The 26933-nt window shown below is 44.2% G+C and overlaps 1 protein-coding gene across 1 annotated transcript in view; it reads left to right on the top strand.

Annotated features, from left to right (window-relative positions):
• The first annotated feature begins 18431 nt into the window (after window positions 1-18431).
• LOC139695390 (somatostatin receptor type 5-like) overlaps window positions 18432-26933 on the top strand; it is a 46326-nt gene continuing 37824 nt past the window's right edge. Inside the window, exon 1 of the mRNA XM_071594161.1 lies at window positions 18432-18707. Coding sequence (XP_071450262.1) covers window positions 18432-18707 — 276 coding nt within the window. The remainder of the gene's footprint in view (window positions 18708-26933) is intronic.

Genomic DNA, 26933 nt, shown 5'->3' with positions numbered 1-26933 from the left:
AGATCGAAACCTGCAACCATAAGGCGTCAGATATTAAATGTGGCATGTGTCAAAGAAGGCTGCGGAACTTAATAGAGACAATAGACTATGGAGGCATCTAGCAATAGCCTTATATTAGCACAAGTTAATCTACAAGGTGCAAAGACGCCAACAGACGAACTAAGAGTGGTAAAGGAGCAGCTTCATTTAGACAGTTGCCTTGCTCAAGAACCATATATGTTCAAACCACCTAACAGTCATTGGATTATTCCAGGACAGGGCCTTAAAACAAGAATTGTGCCCACCAGGTCAATAAATAGAGGATATGCGGCTATTATTGTGGTCAATGTAGACCTTGATATTCTGGAAATTACTAACTTTACGAATCAGTACATCGTTGTTGCAGAAGTGAGATATCTCTTAGAATCTATTATCTTGGTCAGTGTTTACTTCCCGCCAAGCCGTGATATTATTCCTTTCCTTCACAAATTCGTTCAATAAAAGATGATTTTAAGAACAAACAATTGATTATACATATGGATTCTGACGCCAAGATTGATGCCAAGAAATCGCAACAACAATGCTTGGGGATTCGTCTGCAAACTATTTGCTGAAAAAGTTAAACTTCCCGCGATACTTGGAACTTCTATCCTTGAGGACGGTAGCATCCCTCTTATGGAGGAAAAAATTAAAATATCATTAAACACCTTATTGCACGGCGATACTGCTGACAATTACGAACAATCGATTATTAGTGAGGAGTCACTAATCATGCCGGACACATCAGACATGGAACAGTTCAATGAGGACGAACTTTTATTAGCGGTCTAACAAATCAAATCCAAGAAGGTACCTGGACACGACCAGATCCATGGGATCATATTATAAAAACTAGCTGGAAACCTAGTCAAATTCATTACAAACATCTTTAATATTTGTCTCATGTTTTCCTATATCCCAGATTCATGGAAAAACGGAACCTTGCATACCACCTTAAAATCTAAGGAAAAGGATCCATCTGAACCTTCCTCATTCAGGACAATCACACTGCTTCTGGATCTGGGCAAAACATTTGAAAGAGCTATCAAGGGCAGAATTGAAGCTATTTTCGACAACACGCCCTACCACCCTAACCAATATGGATTTAGGAGAGGGAGAAGCACATCGGATGCCATTCACCATCTTTTACAGTTAATCGACAATCAAAGCAATAATACCATCGTCATCTTTATCGACATCAAAGGTGCATTCGATTCCGTTTATTGGCCTTCAGTTATACAGGAGCTCAAGACCCTAAAGATCCCAGCTAATCTAATAAAGCTTCTGATCAGCTATTTTAATAATAGAGAGGTCAGATACTCCACTCAAACAACAGAAACAAGCAAGATTTTAAAAAGAAGCCGTCCACAGGGGTCGGTTCTTGGTCCGTTATTCTGGAATCTTATAACCAACCAGGTACTCAGAAGAGACTTCCCTATTGGGTGTGAGCTCATTGCCTTCGCAGACGATAAGGCCCTGACTATAGAAGCAAGCACCAGAGTCAAAATGGAACCCATGATTGCGGAATGTATATATATATATATATATATATATATATATATATATATATATAATTGAAACTAGGCAAATGAGAACAAATTAACGATATCGACTGCTAAAACCCAATACATGATCTGCGGAAGCAAGATGGCTAGGAACCCTACTGTGAAAATTTATAATAAAAACATAAAAAGGGCTTACGTATTGAAATACCTCGGAATTATGTTAGACGAGAAATTATCCTACCAAGCCCACATTAACTACACCACCAATAAAATAAAGAAAATCTTCCAGGCAGCTCGGAGGTACAGCAGGTTTAAGTTCGGCACCGGCTCCTTAATAACCATCTATAAAGGAGTAACAATTCCCTGCGCCACCTATGGCTGCGATATTTGGGTTCATAAGATCAACCTAAGTAGAATCGACCGTAAACTAAAAGAAGATCGAAGGCCCTGCCTATAGGGGCTACTCTACGGTCAGCACTGATGTGTTGGTAATAATGTGCGGGCTACCACCCTTAAAATACGAGATTCTGGAAAGAAATGCTATAATCAAATTACAATCTGGACAAATGGCTTAACACTTCAATCTTGAACTTGATGAAAATCAATATTTAAGGAAAAACGTCTTAAAAAAGAGACTGAGGGAAGAATCCATCATTCACAAGGCAATCTGACTGGGCTCACAGTGATAAAGGCTCATACACATACACAAAGGACATCTTCCCCGTTATTTGCGATAGATTAAAACTAAAAATCTACCTTTCACACAAATGTACCCAAATGCTATCAGGCCGTGGAAATTTTTCAAATTACCTTCACAAAATTGGGAAATTGAGAACTAATCTATGTGATATTTGATTAATAGAGGACACCGCCAAACACAGAATTGAAGAATGTATCCGTTATGAAAGAAAAAGACTAGAAATATGGCATAACATGGCGGTGAAGAAAATTAAATTGCGCGAAATAGTATTATTCTGTTTAAATACCAATTGTAAACACCTATTTGATTCCGTCTCATTAGTGGTAATTATGTAAGCAGACACATCTAACACATTTTATTGTCAGTGTAAACTTTCCTATTTAACGTGCTCTACAACTAGACGAAAAATCAAAATATATCATACACTCACGATACAAACTGTTTCTATCTGTATACTATATATTACGTTGTATGTTTCTGTACTTGTTCTGATTATTGTAAAAATATGTGCTAATTGTACTTGAAGTGCCTAAATTCTAATGCTCTGTGTATTCTGTGAATGGCTAAGTGTGTAATTTCAAATGTATCATTATGCATCTATTGAAAAGTTGAAAGTTTATGTACATAACTGTTAAAAATCTCATATCGGATAACTTTGGCGATTGAAGACAAAAGGGGAATTTAAGCGTGAGCAGGTATCCCCTCAATCAACATATAGCGATGTTGTATAGCTATGTATGTTGCTACTGGACTAAACAAGGAAGGGTTGGTTAGGATATCTCTATTGCTACCACACCCGTTAAAAAAAGTCCACCAATCACACGTAATAAAATAAATGCAGATTAATTACGCACTCTCCAGCTTGGATGCACTAAATAACCTTAATCCTTGGTAATCACAGGAACTCACCCAGCCAGGACTTTCGAGAGGTTTCTCCCTGCGCCAGTGGCCCGCCAATCTTGCTTGGGTTGGTGTAAATGCCTGAACCCTTTCATATCTCACTCACTCAAACAGGTCTAATGTGGAATTTCTTCAGACGTTTGTCCTGTAACTCGCATTTTGGGAAAGGTAAAGGAGGTGCCCAGAAGCTGAAACAGTGTTGCGACTGCCAAGAAGTCCTTTTCAGAGAAGAAATGATGCCGTATTGAGTGTGGTGTCTTATATACGAGTGTTGTCTTCTATAATTTCTCCGGAAAACTACTCTTTCCTCACCGTAGTCATTCCCCCTTGCAGCTTGTGTTCATTGCTTCCACGATACCTCACATAGGCCACCCGCACTACTAATTTGAGTGTACGTGTTGCATAATCACAAGGATGCAAGTTTCTCGTTGTTCGCAAAATACTTGTGTATTATGCTCATGATTAATCAGACGAGGGGAATGCGAAAGCACCTTTGTTATTTGGGGGGGATGGAAGGGATGAGGGCGAGGGCAATATGCCATATCGCGGATTATGGCAAAATAATTACAATTTAAGCCTAATCATTAATGGTGATTTTTTTCGAGTGAGGTACGTAATTCCGGTCTTTTGTTATGGAGATTCAGGATGATGAAACGGTGCCCTGGTCGTGGTTCATGAGCTTTTATTATTTTATTATTGAGAGGTTATTTTTGAAGCAGTGGATGTGAATGCTTTAATGGTAGTCTAATCAGTGGTTCGGTACTGTGCTAATGAGTTTTAATTTTTTCAAATCAACGTCGTGTGAGTGTTGATGCATATTCCGCAACTGCCGATCTTTCAGTATGACCTAGTTTGTAGCAAGCCATTTCTTCTTTTACTCGTGTCAATACATTTTACGTGTTTGTCCAGCGTACGATGGAAAAAATATTGCTGGGTCACTGAAAACTTATTTAACGAAGAATTTTGTTTGAAAAGGCGTATATTTCGCCTTTTAATCCAATGCCATAGTGGTATGACAATGACCTGCCCTCCCAGAAATTCATTTTCACCAAAGGTTTGACCCGAGCAATGTTGCTCAAAAATTAATAAAATCTGCACTAGATGTCATGCAACACTATGATTATTTTAGCACAAGCCACCGATATCCGTCTACGGGTGTCAGAGTGGACGCAGAACAGTTTTGGTCTTAGTTCTGGAAATAGTTCATCACAGTACCGCTATCTTAATAAATATCCGTCAAAATTTAAATGTGACATAAAATGGAACATATTCATACTTATTACAATTCAAAGAAAATACAGAATACGACAGCCTACTCGTCGAGACGTGCATATTGATTTTGAAGGTATGAAATGCTCTTGCTTGGCAAACGCGTTCTCAGTGAACATAAATATTATTTACCGATATATTACAAGATATTCCAAATAATGGAGATGATATTTACTACAGACACGTGAACAATGGTTTCTAAGCAACATTCTAAGCTATTTGAAATTCAAAAGAAACATTTTCCCCAAGCACGATTATTTGCCGTTATTCTGATCCCTTGTCTTTCGTGAGGCAAATGGCATCTTAAATCTAGTATCTGCTCTATACTTAATCTTTCTAATTTTATTGACATGATCTCTCCTACCGTAGTACGGTGGAGTTAATAATACATTTTCTACATCACCGCTAAAGAGACCTCATTTCAATTTATGCAAAAGATGTAATCTGTAGCTTAGCATTCGCTCCGTGAGTGATTCCAAGCCTAGGCCCTCCAGTAATAATTAATACCTCAGGTTATCACAACAACGCTCTTCAAATCTAACTCCTATACATCTCAAACCTACCCTAAACAGGAGTCTTCTCTTAATAATATTTAAAGGCTTAGACCACTGAACATGTTACATGTTAGCTCATACACTGAAACTCTTGGGCATATGTGTGCCAATAAGCATCATGGAGACATTTTTGCGTTTGACTAATTCATTAATTTTTGGAATTCAAGTGGATCAAATTTTATCGGGCACTTCGGTGCATTTTTGTGATGATTTCTCAACGTGCGAGGGATGGAAGAGTGCGTGGTAGCTAGGTGCTGGACTCTCTTATTTCATCCTCGCGGTGTAAGCATGTGAATATATTTGTCGGCCCCAGTAGCGGCGGTGCAACGTCCTCGTATGCCAACCCAAACGGCGCGGGTTCGATTCAAGTCTGGGTGGGTTTTCATCCACCTAGGGCTTAAGTGTTTGTAATTTTGTCCATTTTTATATTAATCATTGTTAATAGTTCGATGTAAAGACCAAAAAGTGCTGATTTCGAATTCATGCTAAATAAAATTGAAGAAATGAAAATATATTGGCTCCTAGCTAATAACGAACCAAAACATCCTTCCTCAACCCACGTCTACCCTTTTCCTCTAAAATCCGCTGAAAACAAACAAGTATCAAGAAGTTCTCCCGGGTTTCCCACCGGGTCAGGTTGCAGTACACCGACGTTTCGAAGGCTGACTCTGCCATCGTCTTCACTTCACCCTGAAGACGATGGCAGAGTCAGCCTTCGAAACGTCGGTGTACTGCAACCTGACCCGGAGGGAAACCCGAGAGAACTTCTTGAATACCATACGCCGGGAAAACCTGAGATCCTTCAAACAAGTATCAGTTCATAGCAAATAAAGGAATAAAAAACAACCTACATGTTACAACACGGATGCTAGAATATATACCATAACTTCCACATGAAAAAGGGTTATCCCCAAGGGTTTGCCGCCAAGAAAAGCCAATCATAGAATTCCGGGCCAGTCAGCGTCTCCTATATTCCTATATATATATATATATATATATATATATATATATATATATATATATATATATATATATATATAAGCGGTCAAATCACTTCATACCTGCGCGACGGTAATTCCCGGAAGCAGCATGGATCCTTCATCAGATGGACTTCGCGGAATCCTAAGGATTAATGAGAAATCGTCGTTATAATTGCAAATTCATCTCTCCGTTTATGAATTGTATAATTGATTTAATGCAAACATTCAAAATATGATCCTCTGCATGACTAATGAGGAATCAGTGTTCGAAACAATCCACCAGTCAGGCCCATTGTGAAACTGTAGAGATCACCAGTGTCAATAACTTTACGCGATGGTTTGGAAAACAGTCATAATTTGACGCCAGCTAATCATTCGGGTTCGTATGTTTTCCTCTGGTGGATAAAAAGGAGAGTAGAGTGACATTAATCCACATGACACACTACTCCTTAGACATTATTGAGATCGACTACTTGCGTTAGTGAATATGACCCGCAAGATCGAACCCGGTTCTTCTGCGATTCCATGAGCCCTCTCCATTATATCATTGCCTCAATTTTCAAGACACTTTTCTGAGGACATACCTTCTTATGAAATACTTTTAACTTCTCTTCCGTTTTCTCCACCCAGGAAATGTCATCTCTTGCGACTTTCTGGTGCATCAAACTGTGGGTACACGAGCAAGTAGCGAGACCTACCTTGGAGACTATGTAATTGCTCCTGAACTTGCGAATAATGATCGCTTTTTCTTATCAGCTCAGCATCCCTTCGGTCCTATAACTATCCATACTGCTATTTTGGGAATAATTCCCTTGCTGACATCAGGACATTTCATTTCTACAATCGCCTCGTCACGGTAAAACTACAGGTTCGGTGAGCCTGAGAGAAACCGTCAGTTTTTTACCCACAGTTAATTGCAGTCTTTAACGTTTCACTTGAAAGAAAACCGTCTTCTGCCCTGTTTCCTTCTCAAACTGCCATTGGTTCAGAGGCAGCTTTTTCTCAGTCATGTTAATTCCTTAAGAACGAGGGATGGAGCAATCCCTGCCACTTTTACAGCGGGAGCTGTTACCCTTAATTTCCGCACCCTCCCGAACGCCGATGCGGTCAGCCCTTATCGACGTCCTGACGCCCTTGTTGGGCAATGTCGCTCCTCAAGGTTTTTTTCCATTTAGTTTTCGCTAAAATCAGAATCTCTAGCGTCTGGATAATTGTCCTGGATAAAAAATATATCTTCAGCAGGAATGGAGACATAGTGTTCACCTGGACCTGATACTGGAATATGTTTTCACCCGGATTACGATTTGAAATCGAGGTGGATTTTTTTCGAACTTCCACTCTCTCCCGGAAAATTTCATTGAATTTTACCTGCTTAAAATTGAACCCAGTCGCGGTTAATTCACACCTCGTGCCATACGAATCTCCTGATCGTGAGAAATTTACCCTCCACCTTCCACTTTACTTTAGTTTCTACGTAAATATACGACTCAGCGCGTTTTTAGTCGCATTGAAAAATAAACTGGAAAACTCTAGGGAGTGGAGAGAATTTCCGAAGATGAGATCATACAAAATTGCCCAGTCAATGAGCCGTGACACCGAATTCACGGCTCCACTGCCCTTTTATCTGCCACTGAAGAAGGTAGAGCAATGTCCATTATCTTTAAATACAAGGCTTATTCCTCTTCATCATCAGTATTTCAATCCTAGGATTGATGTATTTCACCCCTCCATTCTACTCAATTTAATGTCAATGCCCTCAATCCTTGATGCCCTCTCTGTTTTACATCCTTCCTCATTTGTCCTTTGTGCATGTCTTTTGGTCTTCCTCGTGGAATCTTTCCTTCTGTTTTTCCTTTTATTAAATTCCTAATCAATCCATTGTGCCTCAATGTGTCTCCCATCCATCTTATTCTTCTTTGCCGTAGAGCTCTCCTATTATTCCCTTATTCCTATTGTTCTTGTCAAATTACACTACCTCAGTTTGAGATTATTAATTGGACCAGTTGGGTTAATCTGGCGTATGATTCCGAAGTCCTAATTGGGAACAGATTACCTTGAGCAATTTTACTCGCGCATATCACAAAGAATATGAATGATGATTTTTACGGCAAGAAACTGAGGCCGAGCGATATAAATTAATATATTCTGCTGTTTAATTCGTTAAAACTTTTGAAAGGGTATTTGTGTTGTGATAGCATTTTCTGTCATACCTATATTTTATTCTATCGCATTTTTTTCAATTTGGTCCGCTTGTTATTCGAACTTGGCTTTTTCAATTTCACATCTTTCAATTTCAAGTTATGGTCACTTCTATCAAGTTTTATATAAAAAATGTTTAAGATATGTGTATATTCGTTGGACTGGATAATTGCCTTCAAATTTATACTTTATCTCGTTTTTCGTCACTCGAATTTTTCTTTGGTGCGCCATGGTCTCTTTGGCATGCACGTGCCAAAGCGTTCGGTCGCTAGGTGAGCCCGCCCGGCGTCACGGGGAAGCCGACCTACTGATGCACGTGCATATATCGCCGCAAATGCTTACTGCACATGGTTATTGATTTCTTTTTTCGCGTATCACCACCGCTTCTTCACGTACGTGGTTTTTCAACTTGTCGCATTCACTCCGTCCCCTTGTTTGTTTTGTTGAATAACCCATGAAGTACGGACAAGTCATTTAAGGAAGACTGTCCACGCCTTTTTGCACATATTTTTGTGGTCTATGCAGCAATTCTCTTTTTTTGTGTAAACCCTGTGGGTTTTTTTATATTTCTTTATTTCTTGATACGCGCATATTTGCCGTTCCTTCATATCGACGTAATTTCCTATATCCTGGCTCGGAATATTTTACTGTTATTTCTACCAACCCTTTTTGCCTGCCCTTTTTAAGCTTTCAATGGAAACATTAACATTTGTTTACCCCGTGTTGTTTTTCATTTACTAATTATTTTGTGTTTATGGTTTTTTGGTTTTTATAATCGTTTATTTCGGGTGTGTCGTGATTTTGTGGCATCTCGCGAGGCAGTTGAAGTGTGTAGGGTTTTCTTTAAGTTCCGCAAAGGAATTCCCATCAAGATATTCCGCCTATTATAGAAATGATTTTAGTATAAATTATAATTTCAAATATACATTATAATTAAAAAATAATCGCACTGTGAACTTTGATTGTAATTGGAGTTCGGTGACCAGGCACTGCAGTGCTCCTCGTCACCAGGGTGAAGGAGCTCACCCTGTGGGTGCGGTGATGAAATGGCCCCATCCGCCCCCGTGGATCTCCCCCCCCCTGGGGCCCCCCGTCTTTCCAGCCCCACCTCGATGCCTGCGACAGATGCGTACCCGCGTGACCCCCCACCGTCGTCGTCCTGCTCACCACACCCGTGAAACCACTCGCGGAGAATGCTAACGCACCCACCCCCCTTGGCCTCCATGCCCTCTAGGTCCCCTTCCATCTGAACCCCGACGCTCCGCCCTCCGCGGAGTCCCTCCCTCAGTCCTGATAGGGCCGTTCCCATTCCACCGCCACATGCTCCGACATCACGTTTTGAGGAGATAGTGAAGCGGTCTACGCCCTGAGCAACCACCCGCCTCCGCGGATGACCACCCCCCAACGAGTGACTGCCGTAGCCCGCCACCTCGTCCAAAGGAGCCATCGCCTCTCGCGCCCGAAACGTCGCCAGGCTTAAATCATGCGGCCACGGCACTGCAGGATCCTCCACGACTCCAAGACCGCCCTCAAAACCACGGCCGTGCCTCAAGCACGCAAGTTTCAACGCCACCGACGATTACTTCCCGGACTAGATCACTACTGTCGTGTGCGAGGTGATCAAGGGTGTCGTCTATGTAATGAATGACTTCCTGATCGCCTTCCCGCGGCCATATCAAGTCACGAGGCTCTAACGTGTCCGGATTCATCTCAAGGATGTTAGGCAGGCGAGGGAATCCCATACTATCCACTTGTGGTCCACTCTTTCCTTTTGGGAACACGCTTGCGGAACGAAACTCATGTGCGGGTCTTCCGGCCGGTTGACTGGTGAGCGTCCAAGTCGGAAATCCTGCAGTACTCTCACTCAGCGTCCTCCCGTGACGCACGTGGGAACAGCGTTCAGCACAGTTCTTCAACCATGAAGGTATTACCTGCGGCCCCTGTCACACGAACGGTCATCATTTCCTAGGATTCCCCGCGGGTAGTACTCTCACCCCGTCGCACCTCTCGGACTAGGCGGTGGCCAGTGGCATCAAGCAGATTTCCCATCGCCACTGACCGCGAAACCTCTGCTCCCTACAAATTCACCGCCCCCTAATCAGACGGCCTTGACCGGTTCTGGAGGGGGGCCCGGTCGCTTGACTAGACGACAGGCGAAGAGCCTATGGAGGCGGAAGACCTCATTCTGAGGGTACAAAATGTGGCCCGGTGTCGGCAGTCCGGGAGCCGGATGAGCCAACCACTCGTCTTCCAATCCGCACCATGGAGAGGGTGCGGCGAAACCGACCCTCGCCCACCCCCGACGCCAATGTCATACTCTAACCTCACCCGTTATTTCGGACGACAATTTCTCTCGGATATCGCGGAAAATCAGGGCCAAGGATGAGGCACCCCCTTACCTTGAGGGTCTAAAATTGACCGTCAGACGCTAGAGGAAATGGTAGAGATGTGGGTGGGAAGCACACGGCACAAAAACCTCATGAGCCGACTAAACGCCGTTTTCAGTGAGTCACGATTTCTGGGAAGTGTGCATTTTCATCGGCATAAATAATCTCTCCACCTCTTACCCCTCCGCATGGAAACATGGCTCTGTGGTTGCCCTCTTGGATATAAATCTAGATCTAGCATATGCCAATAAGGCCTTTGGTCCTCTAAGGTGAAAGATTCGCCGGAAAGATTGACATTAATTGGTCGGAGCCGGGCGTCGCAATATACGTCAATATAGTGGCTTGTCTTCTCATGATTCTAACCGGCCAAACCAAATCTTGCAGGACCGGGAGAAGTCCTACCATTAACGGGGTTTCACGAGAAGGCGTTGATTGATATGGGCTACCCACTATCAATCAACGCCGCCAGCACCGCAGACCGCAGTAACACGTTGAACATCGGCAAGGACTGGCCACAGGACTCTCTCATCACGGCATAATTGTTTGCCCCCTCTCTCAGATACCCGCACCCTCAAGCAGGATCACCGGTTTCCGAGATCTCTGAAGCATTCACATATGTGTCCATTCCGATTCTTTCGGGCGACCGATCGCTTTAGATCCTGGACGGAGTCATCATTAACGGCTAGCACAACAAAGATTCTCTTTTGATCCGTTATCAAGGAAATGATGGACGATATGAAATGGATTCACAGTGCCGACGTGAACCATTTTAAGCTCCAACTAGGGGAAGGGACGTCCCTCCCTTTTCCCCCCTCTCCCTCCCTCTTCCTCCCCCTCTCCCTCCATCTCCCTCCCTCTCCTTTTCTCTCTCTCCCTTTCTCCCTCTCCCTTCCTCTCCTTTTCTCCCTCCCACTCCCTCCCTATCCCTCCCTCTCCCTCCCTCTCCTTTTCTCCCTCCCTCTCCTTTTCTCCCTCCCTCTCCCTCCCTCCCTCTCCCTCCCTCCCTCTCCCTCCCTCCCTCTCCTTTTCTCCCTCCCTCTCCCTCCCTCCCTCTCCCTCCCTCTCCCTCCCTCCCTCTCCTTTTCTCCCTCCCTCTCCTTTTCTCCCTCTCTATCCTTTTCTCCCTCCCTATCCTTGTCTCCCTCTTCCCTTGCTTCAATCACCTCATCTTTTTCTTTTCTGTTTCCTCCTCTCGACTGCCGGTATGTACGCACTCTTAAGGTGGGATTCTGGAAAAGTCACTAAATTTCGTTATTTAAATGCATTACATGTTCTTTTAATTTCCGGTCCTGAAATGTCTCATTCAAAATCATATCCCGTTCACTTTTATTCAATGTATTGATCGAAAAATCTATTGATTCGTAATTGTGGCTGCTCTTTACACATTTTCTTATTCAACTTCTCTGCGCCATGGATTTTACTATTAATTTAGCCATTTGCTTATCATAATTCTAATGAATTTAAGCATTAATGTTCGCCATTTATCACTTAACTACTCATAACAATTTTCTTATCTATTTGACGCTAAATAATAAGTGGATAAATTGTGCATTTCCATAGTAATTTTGAGTTTCTCTTAACAATTTCGAAGGGGAGAATGACGTCCGTCGGATAGTATTGGGGAAAGGGTCCGGATCCGATGAGAGCGGTCCTCGCTGCCGACGAAATGCGCCGACCATGCCGGAGCGGAGCGCCCGGCCTCCGACGGGTGCGCTGATTCGATTAGGGAGTGGAATAATTACGAGACAGCGTTGACAACCGATGGTCTAATTGGATTGGACAAAGTGCTTGGGAAGCTGCGTTGTGTTCCTCGGCACAATGAGTGCACAATTATGGCTAACTACGCTAACAGCGGCAGGGCTCTTGTTTTCTCGGCCATTGAACATTTTCTCGGCTGTCATTGGAAAGTTCGACGGTCACCGTTAGAGGCGGGAAGCTTACATCATAGAGAGGGCTTACGTCATGAACAAGGGGCAAGAAGGAGGACAAAAATAAGGGGAGTGACTCGTCTAAAAAAAACCTGAACATTCTAAATCTGATGCCGGAGGCTGAATATCTCTTGGACGGATCAAAGGAGACAGAGGGAGTAAGGAAGGAGAAGATGGGAACATGAGGAGCCCCCGCAGGCAAATAGACGCAAAAGCGGAAATGGGAGGCTTTCGCGAATCTGAAGGAGCGCAATGATAAATGCGCAGGGAAAGTCCCACTCTGGAAGAGTGAATGCGCGGACTGGCGATGATTACAAGTGTGTGTGCATTAGTAGGAGAGAAAAGGAGGTTTAATTCATCCGATTCCCGAATTGAAATAAATCTATGGAATAAATGTGCATCACATGTATCAGAACGCATTCCTACGGAACTACTAAAAGGTTTAGGAAAATGAGGGAGCAAGAGACTATAGGCACTGAATCTTTGCATATAAGAGAAAGGAATCTGGCCGGAAGCCTTTTTGGGATCGGTTTTAGGCCCTTTTCCGAAAAAGGTAAAGGCTACATTATGTGAGGACTACAGAAAAATAAGTTTGATTCCCCATACAGCTAATGTGGTTCTCAGGATCATCAACAAAAGGATGAGGAGCAAGGAAAATGATTACTCAGGGGATTATCAGTTCGGGTTTAGAAAGGGCAGAGGCACGCGTAATGGCATTGTAGTAATGAGATCACTAATAGAGAGGAATATACAATACAATCAAGACGTATTTTTCTGTTTCGTAGATTGCGAAAAAGCGTTTAATAGAGTGAAATGGGAAGAAATAATGAGTATATTGCAGAAAATAGGAATAGATTGGAGGGACAGGAGGCTAATCCGGAACCCGTATATGTCTCAGACTACTCAGGTGCGAGTGGGGAAAGAGGAGTCCGGTTGGGCAGTGTTAGGAAGAGGTGTAAGGCAGGGTTGCCCATTATCACCGTTGCTACCCAACGTATATTTGGAGGAAATGATTAAAGAGGAACGGGATAAACTGAAGGTAGGAGTGAAAGTGGGCGGGGAATTCGAAAAATCAGTTAGGTTCGCTGATGACCAAGCTTTAGTTTGTCAGTCAGCCAAGGGGTTGCAAGCATTGCTGAGTGAATTGGAAATTCAGTGTGACAGATATGGGATGAGAATCTATATTAATAAAACAAAGGTTATGCGATTTCCCATAAAGAAAAAGGCAAAGTCTAACATTAAAATAGGAGGGCAAAAACTAGAGCAGGTAGAACAGCTTACGTATCTCGAAAGTGTTTGGACCAACACAGTCAAAGTAGTGAGGAAGTAAGGAGAAGAATTGCGCTAGGCAAAGAGGCTTTCATAAGGAGGAGGGAGTTGATGACAGGGACGATGAGAAAGGATGTTAAGAAAAGACTCGTAAAAACTTTGATATGAATAGTAGTTATGTAATGCGCGGAATCGTGGTCACTGAAGCAGGAGGATAGCCGTAGATTGGAGGCTTTTAAAATGTGGGTTTAAAGAAGGGTGGAGAAGGTCAAATGGACAGAGAAGAAAACAGAAAAATGAAAAAGAAACACTTAGTTCCAATCCACCACTTTTATTACAGGTACGACTAGTTTCGACGCTACGGCGTCATCCTCAGGTACAAAGTTTAAAGTCACAATCATTGTATATATACCCTCTTCTGGAAAGGGTGGGGGAGTTGTGGGAAGAGGGGGCGGGGAGGGGAGTACGGGGGTAGGTACGAAAGAATGTGGGAGAGGGTAGGAAACACCAGGAAAAGCGTTAGTGAGTGGGGGGGATTGGAAGGTGGGTTAAGAAAGGGGAAAATTTCATTGGTCGGTATAATTTGAGTCAATGGCTAATGGGGATAAAGGTACGGGTTAGGAGTCAATGGGAGTTAGGGGGAAGGGGTTAGAGGTTCTGTTTTTCTACTACTTCACAATTCTACTACTTTACAATTCAGGGATAACTATTAAGGGAAAACTTAAGTGGGTAAAATTGCCCTATTATGGTGTCCCGTCCGAAAAAATTAGCAAATTGTTCCCGAAAGACAAATTCAGAATTGCTTTCTATAACAAACAAAATCTAAAAATGTTCATAAATAAAACTAAAGATAAAGTTGAGCCACTGGAAAATAGTGGGATATATGAATTGGTTTGCGGGGATTGCAGTGCGAGGTACATCGGACAGAGTGGTCGAGCGGTGCGGACAAGAGCGGTGCCATCCAAAACCTACCTTAATCGGTAGATTACCTTGTATAATATAAATATCAGCAGCTCGTTCTAAAATTTCATTCGAGGGACTTCATAAATCTGGATCAATACATTGCGAACAAGGGTCCTTGGATGCGTATCGTCTTAAAGTCAATGATGATTTTTAAATGTAATATCGGAAAAGGGGACTCCGGCGAACACTGCCTCTCCTTCGCCCCCCCCCCGGGCATTAAAGCAATCACATCGAGTGCAAAGGTCATCCCCTCGATAAATAAATGATTAAGATCGGGTGGTAATGCCTTTTCTCTCAACTGAAACTTTCTGTATCCCTTATTCGTGGAATGCTCCCTTTCTTCCTGATTTGATTGCCTATCACAGCCAGGGCCTCTGCTCGCCACTCAGGGATAATGAAATGAGGGAGTTTGCCCTCGACATCCCCTCCGACTCGGAGAAGCAAGGGTGGAAGGCCATTAATCTATTTACCCGTCAGGTTAACAGCCGTCCTTCACGCGAACCTTGATTGGCTCTTGGAGACCTACTTCGCGAGGCCATCCCGAAACATACCTGTACAAAATGTTCACTAACGACAACTTAAATGCTCCGTAGTGGTAACTTATCGTTTTTGATTTTTATTCACGATTTTGAAGCACTGAGAAAGATCTACTTTTAATTGCAACCTTTTATTGAAAAGAAACGGAGCAACAAAAAATATTGAAGAATTCTTTTCGAATCGAGGTTAGGTTGCTGCGAGGTTCTCCCGTCTGCAGCAATACTTGTACTACCACGTCATATAAGAATTGATATAGGGCAGTGCAATCAGATGTGCCGGGTGGCCTCGTTCACTCGCGATGACCTTCCGCCGTGGGATCGAAACCTTATTTGAAGAAGTTTGGGCGGGCGGAGTGGGGAGGTGCGGAAAGACCCAGTGGCGCCCTCAGAACTGCTGATAAGACGAAGTCAATAAGACCTCAGCGAAACATTTCTAAGCCTCATTGAAAAATATTTTGAATATTTTTAAAACTATTTTTTTCGTTTTGTCTGCAGATGAAGTGAAGACTATACCGGTCTCACTAATTTTCCAGCATCCTAGACCACTTTTTAGTAAGGTACGGAGCTGAGAATTTCAAGCATTGTTTGAGTCATCTGAAATCAAGCTGAAAATTTGAACAAAAATAAATGAAGTCTGCCGGTTTCGTAATCAAAGGTAAATTCCGTGTTCCAAAGAAAATAACACAAATATTTTGGAACAAACCCCTTCTCTCTCCCCATTAAACCTTCCCGAAAACATTTATTTTACAAAATAAGTCCGTAAAACAATGCGGACTTATTTTATTATGTGCGAAAGTCATATTTGCAATAGGTTTAAACAGAAGTCTGAATGTTGGGCCAAGAGAGGGCCTCCGTCTGATGCACCACAATAGCTGCCAGTGCCGCGGCGTTGACATCCCCTCGCGTGAAAAGAACCACTCTCGGGAGCCATTGGACGCACCACGGTGCACGGGTTCCGACAAGAGTCCGCCGCTCTTGATCACGGTGCTGCTCCTGGCGAAAACTCAGGCCCAGTCGCACGTCGGTCACGGTTCACCTTTTCCAAGAGCATTAGTACTTTTTACGAGTAAATATTAACTGGTTTCCTTGCCCCCAGTTCAAGTTCCAGATAATAGTTCTCTGAATACAATTTGAAAGTAAATATAAAATTAGAATTCACGCGCAATTTAATGAGGCACATAAAAAGTGTTGTTCATTACCATCAGCAGACACATCGTGTGTGTGTTAAATAACAAGGAATTATTACCCGACTTTTGGCTTTTAAAAATGGGTCCCAGGTAAGATCGTAATTTCCAATAGACTCGTAATCTAGGAACTGGCCTAGTGGTTGGGAAGTGTAGTTACATTTCCCGAGGGGCGACCGCTTCGTCCCAAATGACACTCTCCCTCTCTCTAACTCACAGGGGGTTGCTTGAATTCCTTCTTCATATCTCCCTCCGTCTGTCTCTCGTTGCAGGGTATCTCCCGCCGACGGAAGAGCGGGCCCCGAACCCCAGAGGGGCCCCCGCATAGGAGGAGGAGAATCGCCGTGAAGCGGCGTGCCCGCACCGGTGCCCTCCCGGCGGGTCAGCGGTGGACACTCGGTGGGCCGGCTGCGAAGGGGGCCCTCTGCCCCCACCGAGGTGCTCGGCCAACTCGGGAGCACTGCATCGCCCGCCCCGCGGACCCCGTGCCACTGGGGGGGATTCGACGACGGACCCCTCCCTGCGCCCACGCACCCCTGCCCTCCGCCAAGCCCCCAGGGGGGAGACTACCCCACCCTCGTTCATTACGCCTCTCCCGCCCGTTAACCTTCGGGGACCCTCTTATTGCCTTAATAAACCTCATTGGTCCTTTCTCTTCCTTCGATCGCGACACGCACGTCCCTCTCACCCCCTCCGCGCCTCCCCTCCCTCTCTAACCCTCCGCCGCCCCAACCCCCGCCCCCGACCCCGCCACATCACACCCCCAATCAATCCCCGACGAGGGCAAAGAGAGAAATTCTAATCGTGTTCCCTCCGTTTGCCCCTCCCCCCCTCCGCCCTCTCCACCCTTCCTTCCCCTTTATACCCCCTCAGGACACACACGCAGGGAAGGGGAGCGCTCCCCTGTCCTCCTTCGGGGGGTTGCCGTGGCGACGAGAATTCCTCTCTGGACGCTCTTGAAGATGGCGAGATTCGCTGAAGGATAGGAGCGGCGGGGGCAGAAGAGAGGGGGGGCGGGGGCGGAAGGGAGGGGGCAGAGGTGGTTGCACGCACGGACGAATCATATGTAGATACGCACGCACACATATCCGACGCCGCCCACGCACGCCTTCCCTCCGGGCGAGGAGGGGAAGGGAGACATCTCGCGGCGGACCCCGAAAGTCTCCGAAGAACCCACCACATTTGTCTCCGCTGCCCACCCAACCCATCTCCCTGCCCCCCCCTGTCCCAGAGGCCAGAGGAGAGACGCCCGCAGGGGGCCACCGAGGGGGACTCGCTTCCTCCGGGAGGGGGTGTTATGGTCGCCGTGGTGACGGCTTCCCCCTCCCTCTGATCCTCCACTCGGCCCCCTTGCCCCCCGGGGGGCGTCGCCCCCAGCCCCGAAGACGCGCCCGAGAGTAAACATCCTCGCACACACACACACACACGTACGCAATCCTTTCCTCCTCCCTTCCCAAACCCCCCTTGCCACTCGTTTCGAAGGGGGTCCAGTCGTCGTCCCCCTCCTCCCCGGAAGACGACTGGGAAGCGGCCGAGAGATTCGGGGGCACACGGGGGAGGGATCGTGGGGTTTGGGAGCGGGGGATTACGGGCCGTGTGCGGCCCGGATGCTTATGAAAGACTGCCGTCGAGGTAGTGCGGCCCGCCGGTGACACCGGAGTGATTATGAGCAGCCGCGGCAGTGGGACCTCGGGGCCTACCAGCGTCGGAGTCCAATATACTCTCTAAGCGCCTTACTACATATGTTCGTACATTTCATATGGACATTACATGCAGACATTTGCATGAGTAAATACTTGATCCTGAAACCCTACAAAATCTATATAAGTCGCACTTCGTGCACCTACGAATACACTTTCGACCGGAAACCGCTAATCACGGCGGGCGAGAGAGTAGTAGATAGGCGTCTGGGGTGATTGGCAGGTGGTGCATTCCTTTTATTCCTCTCTTCGTCTCTGGGGGTAGGAAGAGGGGACCACCACACCCCCGGGGCGGGATATTCCACCCCCCTTTCCACCGCGGGGAGGGCGATCCGGGGCATGGCTTCCGCGCCGGCCCTGCCTTGGCCCTCGGTGCCGCCCCTACTGCTTCTGCTCAACGACTCCGCGGGACCGTCCGCCGGAGACCCCTTGGGGGGCGTCGCCGACCGGTCCATGGGGTCCGCCGCGGAGTACGCAGCCAACATATCCGCGCCACGATCGAGTGACCCCTGGTCTCCTGCCCCCTGCGCCCCCAACGACACTTGCAACGCCACCTCGCCCTCCCCGAACTTCGGCTGCAGCGTGGACCAGCCCGGCCTCTACATCTTCGCCCAGGTGAGACACGCAGCCTCCCTCTGCCGCTCGTGAGCACCCACCGCGCGGGATAGCCCCAGAGGGAGTGAGAATGGGGCATAGGGGGCATCGGCAGGATCTAATTGCCCTCTTCTCCATACAAATGTCATCGACATTGACTCTTAGCCGACCAGAAACCATATTCCTTTCACTCCACGAGGGGCCGTGCATATACGCGTGTCGTTGATTCTTCCATTGGCTCATTCCTCGTGTCATATCTCTTGAAGTTCCTTTTTGATTTCAACTTCGAACCTCTCCTTTTCCGACGCTTCCAAGGAACGGAGGTCAAATGGATACCATGTCCGGTGTACATTGGATCACGGTGGGCACACAGGGGAGCAGCGTCAAGGGAAGGACCCTCCTATCACCCCCTCGGGGTCGCGGAATCTTTTCGGACTCTGGTTGACCTTCCTCTCCCACCCACCCCCCTTTAGAGGCGCGTAATCGATCTCCCGTCCCTGTTATGTTCTGCTAAAACTTCGCGTCCAACGAAATTTTTTTAAAGATTTTTTATTTTTTTTTATATATGAAATACCAGCACTTTTTTTGGTGAATCATAGTTCTAAAGACTTACATGAATGCTTCTCACGGCTTAATTATATTAAAAAGCAGACATAGTTCTTATGCCATGTATGGATTATGGTGCGGTGTCAAACGTACTGGATTCAGACCCTCACTCTTGGAGGCGGCAGATCTTTTTTCACTGGTATCTCGAACGCTACTTGATTAGTGGAGAGCACTCTTTACGTTGTTGTCACCCTATTGGTTTAGAGCGAATTTCGCTCACTGTGTTTTTTCCCGGAATTTCACACGCTCTATTTTTTCCCTTTTAAATAATTTTATATCATACACACAAACGCACGCATCTAAGCGCGCGCGCACGCACGCACACATATATATTGCCCTAAATTCACCTGAAGAAAGATAAAGAAGGGGATTCAGATGTTTTGGTAGCTAGCGTACTGGATTCCCACCCAGAGGGCCCGGATTTGACTTCTTGAGACGGCAGATTTATTTCAGTGATATCCCCGATTCCTAATTGAGGTGCTTTGTGGAGGGCACTTTGAGTGACTACGCCGTCCGTCGGATGGGGCGTTAAGTTGCGGACCCCTTGGCGCCTTTCGTTTAGAGTAGGTTAATGCTGACGCCGGGTTTCTTCTCTACCCTTCATTCTTTCCCATCCATCCTTAATAGCATAAATGAAGCTGTCGGTCGCCTCCCATTAAAACTACTACTACATAAGATTGCGTTTTTTAATTTACTAAAATGCTCGAATTTATTGCATCATGAACTTGGTAAAGAACTCGTTTTCGTCTTGATGACCTTTGGCAGTATACTTCTTTTCGATGTAAACTGCATTCACTCAATAGCCTACAATCAACAGGCCAGCAAAGTAGAGAGAATTGGCTTCATTGCACCGGCGCGCGCCTGCCTTCTCCTCACACACAACATTGATTCGGTTCGGCTGCGGTCTGTATGTCTGCTTTGGCAATAATTTAAGTTTTTTTTAAACTTTTTTTGCTCGGGATCCTATTATTTGAGACATCATGGAATGAAAAACAGCCAAAATCTGCGTTCGACTTAACCTCAAAATGAACTGAATAACTTGGTCTGCGTATACATTTTTCCAAAAGATACAGTTTTTAATTTTTCATCTAATTAAATGTATGAAGCTATGGGAATAATTAATTTCTTTTGTCCATCGAAGCCTTGTGTAACAGTTTAAGGCGTTAATTGTGCCTACATGATTTCGAGCATGCTAAAAGAATATGATCAGCTTCATAAATATTTTCTACCCATAGATATCGGCACTATAGATTTTTCTTAGGGTTTAAAAGGAGGATGAGCACTTTTGGAAAGTGCTCCATGTAAGTGTTTGTTCTGTTCGTGCTTGCGCATTGCGCTCTTGATCATTCAAATTCAAATGTTTTATTGGACACGAAATATTGTTTTCCTTAAAAACGTTAACCTAAGGCTTATAAACGCTACGCGTTGAACTTCTATCTCTTCGACAATGTACGTAATAAGATCGCGATCACTTTGTAACTCCTTCAGCTCACCGCACCAAACATTTTGCGATATGCGTTAATTTTTATATTCCCAGAGTTCGATTGATATCCATCAGACCAGTCGTACCTCGGGAGGCAAACGAACTGAAAAATGTTTTTTCCAAACGCGGGATAAAATATAAAGTGGATCCGAGGGATTTTTTGGAGTTTCCATGAAAAGGACAAAGCATGACTTCCTTTGATGGGGTAACCTGGATATGAAACGTTTTACCATTACATGCGGATCACAAAATTCATGGTGCGGAGATATAAGTCGGGCTTGCGGTATGCGGCATCCTCAGGTGAAGCGGTCGTTGTGAATGTGGAGGCAGTTATAGCCTGTCAGAGGCTGGTTCCGGAATTTCCACCCCCCTTTCCCTCTCATTTCACGTCCCTAATAAAGGACGGGTATACATTGACACAATAATTCAGGTTTCTCCTCCGCAGACTCCTCCCGTTTCCGGTGACTCCCGCCGTTCGACTCTCAGAGTGTTTTAAGCAGTTGTGGCGAAGCGCGACCGGAGAAGGCACTCGGAAATCTTTCCATGTCGTATTATTTGATTTCTCACCCGTCCTCGGCAATGTATTGCGATGGAAATATTTTAAACATGACTTAAATTGACTGAGACCTGCCTTCTTCAAATATAAGTTTCTTTGTCAACACCGTAATCTGAAAATGGTAAACCTCATAGGGATCACACGACGGGTGGAAATCCTGATGGCAAGGACAAAATATGATAGTTCGGAGTCAAATATTGGAATAAATTTGAAATGCACATCAAAAGGGAAATTTACGCATTGGATTAAACTGAAATTTTCATAAGTAAGTTAATTACATTACAATGGTTACATCACAAAATAACATTCTGGTAATTATATTCATGAATTACTTATCTCGTGAATCTATATTAGCATTAATTCCTTCACCAGATTGACGAAAGACCAATTCGAAGATTTAATTAATCTACATCTACTATACACCCCGCAAGCCGCCGTAAGGGCGTGTGGCGGGGGGAATCCGACTATCATTAACCAGAATTTTTCACTTTTCGAAGCGACCCCGAGTGCTGTGTTGCTTTTTCCTATTCCCAGGGGTCTTTTGTTGACCATCGTAGACAAAACGCGTCGGTTTAAAGGGATGCACCGCGTCGCTCATCCAAACAGACCGTCAGGTAATTTGTCGAAACGAATTTACCGCCGGTGAAATCAAGGCTTTTCCCATGATATACGACGATTTGAGTTTGTTTAACGTACAGTCAATATTTTATCATTGAGATTTCGAAAAACGATTTATTTGGATATTATCCGCATGGGTGGGCAATATCGCTGGAGAAATACGAAATATTCTTCTTGTCATGCTCTTGTTTTTTTCAATTTTTAATCATTTTATGTTCTACACACAAACACACCCACGAGCACAAACACACACACGTGTGTGTGTATATATAAATTTATAAATTGAACTAAATGATTTTCATTCGAACAACTAGTCTCTTTTTTGAGATTGACGCCTGGGAATGAGTTCATGTTCATCAATTTAAACTTGTCATTTAAAATCTGTACGCATGCCCTAAAAAATAAATCAATAGTTATTGCGGAATAATTTTCATTAAACACTTACCAGCAAGTTGCTTTCAAAATCATAACTCAACGTTCGCTTCTTTCACATCGGGCCGAAGAGATACTGTTGCAGTGCCTGAAATTGGATTAAGAATACTAGTGAAGAGTCAGATAATGAAAACTACTTAATTCAACAGTAAGTTTTTATAAGTCATTAAAATTAATTAAAAGCAGTAAATTAATATTATCACCAAACAAAACCCTGGCATTCCACAAACCATCTACATGCATTCTGGTCATGTCAATAATAAATGTACGCCAATTATGCATGCCTATGAAGTTTTGTAACATGGGTACTTGTAAGCTCACTCGGGCCATAGATATCATGAATAATTTGATACGATATGCTTTTAAGATAGTACCAAAATGGTGAACCTTCATAGTAACAGTTAGTTTCGCCATATGCTATGTCATCAGGTAGAGTTTCCAATACTTAATGACCCCTCTTTCCAACGCTGATTAAGGGAGGCCTGTATGACTATGGTGATAGAAACACTAATGAATAAAAAGTTTGTTATCAACGACATTTCTCAAATATGACTACGTGTGGTTTGTTTATTTAACATACAAATACATGGGTATGGTTTATTTGGTTCATTAACCGTTACAATGTAGCATATTTAGCAGTCAGTTCATATTGCTTACTTTTAGGAGCAATCTGAACCTTCGCTTGATAACCTCTGGGACACAATGATGCTTTTTTACCCATACAAGCTTCTTTGATGACACTTAGGACCGGCACCATGCTTATGTTCGTTGAGAGAGGATTTCACTTTTGGGAATAGTAAATAGTCTGCTGGTTCCAACTTGGGACTGTAAGTAGATTGGGAATCGTCGCGATGCCGTTGCAGGAAGTCTTCGCATGCAGACTTTGCTCTTGGTCGTCTGTCAAGACCTTCGGGACGAGTTTAACGCATATATTTTGCTTCGCTAAATTTTCAGTGGAAATTCACTGTCAATGCCAATACGATCTGCGATCATGCGCACACTTAGCCGAAGGCCTAAATTTAATACTTCATACACACGTCAGGAAAAATTGTTACCGATACTTTTTAGACAAACCTTCTATGAGGACTTTATACACGATACTTTCAGAGCTAAAAATATCCTTTCGTCACACTGCAGGTTAACTTTTATCAATAATTATATTATAACGCCCATATTCGGTTAATAAATACCCCGAATTCGTTTACTACTACTGACGTACGTAAACTACATAGTGAAAACTATCCACGGATATTTCATTACCCTATTATGTAAAACGCATTGGAATTGATGACGGCAATCAAAGTTTAGTACTGAAAGGAACAAAGCAACAGTAATTAATGATTTACCATGTATCAAAATTTTGTTGAAGAAATAAACTTCCAAACTTCGCTGAGATGAAATTCACTTGCTGGAGAATCTTTGTTAATTTTAGTATTCTGCAATTAGAGAAGAGAAAATTAGTCAGGTTAAGGATATCACTACCAAATTAAGGAAAGGTAAACAAAATTCTTACAGATGAGCTACCTTCGTCACTATCCTCGTCACTTTCGATGCCCAATAGTCATGAGTGTATGCTCAAACAGATGAGGAGTGAAATTCGACCCGAAAGCGTTTTCGTCTATATTTTTGCCTTGGACACATTTCTAACCCCGAGCGCTTCCCTGCATGCTCGCACAACCCAGGACATTTTTGGTAAGAACAAACCAGCATGATTAATAAAGGGTTAACAGAAATTAAACACAGAAACAGAAACTAGATTGACAAATTAACAGAAACAGATTAATAAATGGTTAACCTGAGTTGATTAGTACAAGTGTTGTACTGAAAATCAAGTAAAATATGGTTATAGACAATGAAACATAAATTAACCCTGATAAGATAGTATTCGGTGCCATTACATTTAACCTTCATTCCCTCATTTTATAATTTTTTTGAATTATTTTTCATCAACGACGAATCAACGAACAGGGTTTCTAGCCTGTATCTCTCATTGACTGGCTGCAAATTAAATGCATCTGCTGCACCAACACATTCCTCACCTCGCGAACCGCATCCAAGGCAATTTTCCGAAAAAATCCTCCCATACGGCCGGCCATCTGTTCTTCTTCCTCTTCCGCGACCTCTCACCCCGAAAGGGAAGTCCATGCCTTACTAGAAGAAGGCTACCTCCCGTCTCTCTCTCTCTCTCTCTGGACGGAGGGAGGGGGTGGGGCCATCCCCCTCTTAGCCGGAAATGAAACTCTCCCTCCATTTAAGTCCATTGTTGAATTTTTTAATTAGTACTGCTCCTTCGCCCCGCGTCGCCTTTTCCTTGATTTTTTAAAATTAATTTCCTCCTTGGCCGTGTTTATAATTCCGTAATTAATTTCCTTTCACTGGGGCCCCCCCACCACTTTTTCCCCACCATTACCTCCGACGAAGGCCTCCCTCCCCCACCCTCTCCATGTTCGCCCGCGCACTAATTTCTCCAGCTCAGACGATCGCAATCCGCGGCTGAGCTGTTCCGTCCCGCAACTCTCCCCCCGCTCGCCTTCCACGATCTCGCCAAGCGGTTAGTTTGATTTAGGCTTTATTCAATTGGATACATATTTGAAGCGGACGAATCAGCAAGCAGCGTGTGTAACTTATATATCTCATCAGCCGGCACAAAATTATATACGTCTGCTGAACCCACACAATCCTCATCTCGCGAACCGCATCCCCAAGGTGAGCATCCGTGGTTCGCAGAGCATTGGCATGTGAACGCCTCCAACTTCAAACAGTCATTTTCTCTGTAACAATTTCAGAGTGTAAAAATCATTCGCTTTGACCGGGATTCGAGCCTGGATCCCTCTGATGTCCAAGCCAATTGCTTTAGCCAGTTCATTCATCGAGGTGTCCTCTTACACACCGAAATTTTGGCAACTTTTAAAGGAAGAAATGTTTTGTCGAAATGCCGCACATACAATGTCACAGGCATTCGTAGTCGTGCGCGATACACCATAGTCCACGAGCGAAAAGCGTTAAACAATAGGGGTGTTTTATTTTTGAAAAATTACGAGAAACTGCGGGAGATGCCTCGATAGTTAAACTTGCTAAAGCACTCCGGGGTCGAGTAGTAGTTTTTATGGGAGGCGACCGACAGCTAAGGTCATTTGCGCCATTAGGGATGGTTGGGAAAGGAAGGGTGGAGAGAAACCCGGCGTCGGCATTAGCCTACTCTAAACTGAAAGGCGCCAAGGCGTCCGTATTTTAACGTTCCATCCGACGGACGTCGTACTCACTCAAAGTTTTCCCCACAAAGCACCTCAAGTAGGGATCGGGATACCACTGAAACATATTTGTTGTCCCCAGGATTTGAACCCGGGCCCTCTCGGTTGGACGGCTCCTCAGAATGTTTTTCACACTCTGAAATTTTTTCATTCTAATGCGTATTTAGTAGATAACTCCGTTAACAGTCACTGTCAAGGTATCTCCCGAAGTTTCTTCAAATTGGTAATTTTCTCATTTCCCCGGAAGAAAGATTTAGCCTGAGAATTCGGCTGCCATTGTTAAGTTCGCTCATTTCGCATTTCATACGTTTTTAACCTTTAGTCGGCCCGCTTCCATTCAATTTCAGCGCATGAGTGATAATATGCGAATAATTTCAATATATATTCCCCGGGGTCGCTTAAGTATCGCCTTAAATTCTAAGTAACCTCACTATAATCCGTGTCCAAGGGTGTCTATTAGATAATTTTGTTCTCGAGGTATCAGGGTTTTTTATTTGGGTTTTTGAATTGTATTAGGTGCGAATTTAAATTGTTGAGATTGCCTGATAAGGGGTCATGGGCAAAGAGGTCATGAGAATAGTTTACTGGCATTTTCTATTATTAGATAAAGAATCAAACTGTGTTTTTTATTTGAATGATTGTTAAAGAGCATGCGTATATGCCAAATGGTACGAGCTCACTGTTTATGGCTAGTCCCTCCCCGATACCATTCTAACATCACAAGTTCGAGACTAAGGGTGGCAGTCCGCTTCTTGCCCTTTCTCGCCTCCTCCACTCGTCGATTCCGCTTTTTTGCGAGAGGGTTCCGAGTGCCCACGCGTGCGTGTGTAAGGGCGGACGGTCGTGGCGAGGGCGTTGCCGCCGCCAAGCACGACACCCGGCCGAGGGGCCTTCCCGCCGCTGTCACCACGACTCACCGCTTTTTTCCTCGTTGATCATGATTTGGTAGAAGAAGTAATTGAGGCGGCGCCCCGTCGCCTATTTCATTAGTGTTTTTAATGTGACAAAATGCGTACCCCTGGGATCAGATATCCGCAGGGGCGAGGCTATAATCGCTGCTTATTCATCAATCTCAAATGGCATTCATTTAATAAACTTTTAATGAAGCTAAAAAATATTATATTAAGTATGTGTAAGTAATTCCTAGGTTGGGCGGATTGTACATGAGCGTATAGATTAATTTTAATTCAGTCAAATGGCTACTAACATGAAGAAAAAATTAGCATTTTTAGTATTTTTTACGGTGTTTAAAATTTGAGAGAATTTTATTTCTTTAATGACTTGAGAGTCACAAAGAGGCC

Source organism: Hetaerina americana, unplaced genomic scaffold, assembly GCF_022747635.1.
Source record: "Hetaerina americana unplaced genomic scaffold, ioHetAmer1.1.p SCAF_1, whole genome shotgun sequence".
NCBI lineage: Eukaryota > Metazoa > Arthropoda > Insecta > Odonata > Calopterygidae > Hetaerina > Hetaerina americana.
This window is presented reverse-complemented; position numbering and strand designations above follow the sequence as displayed.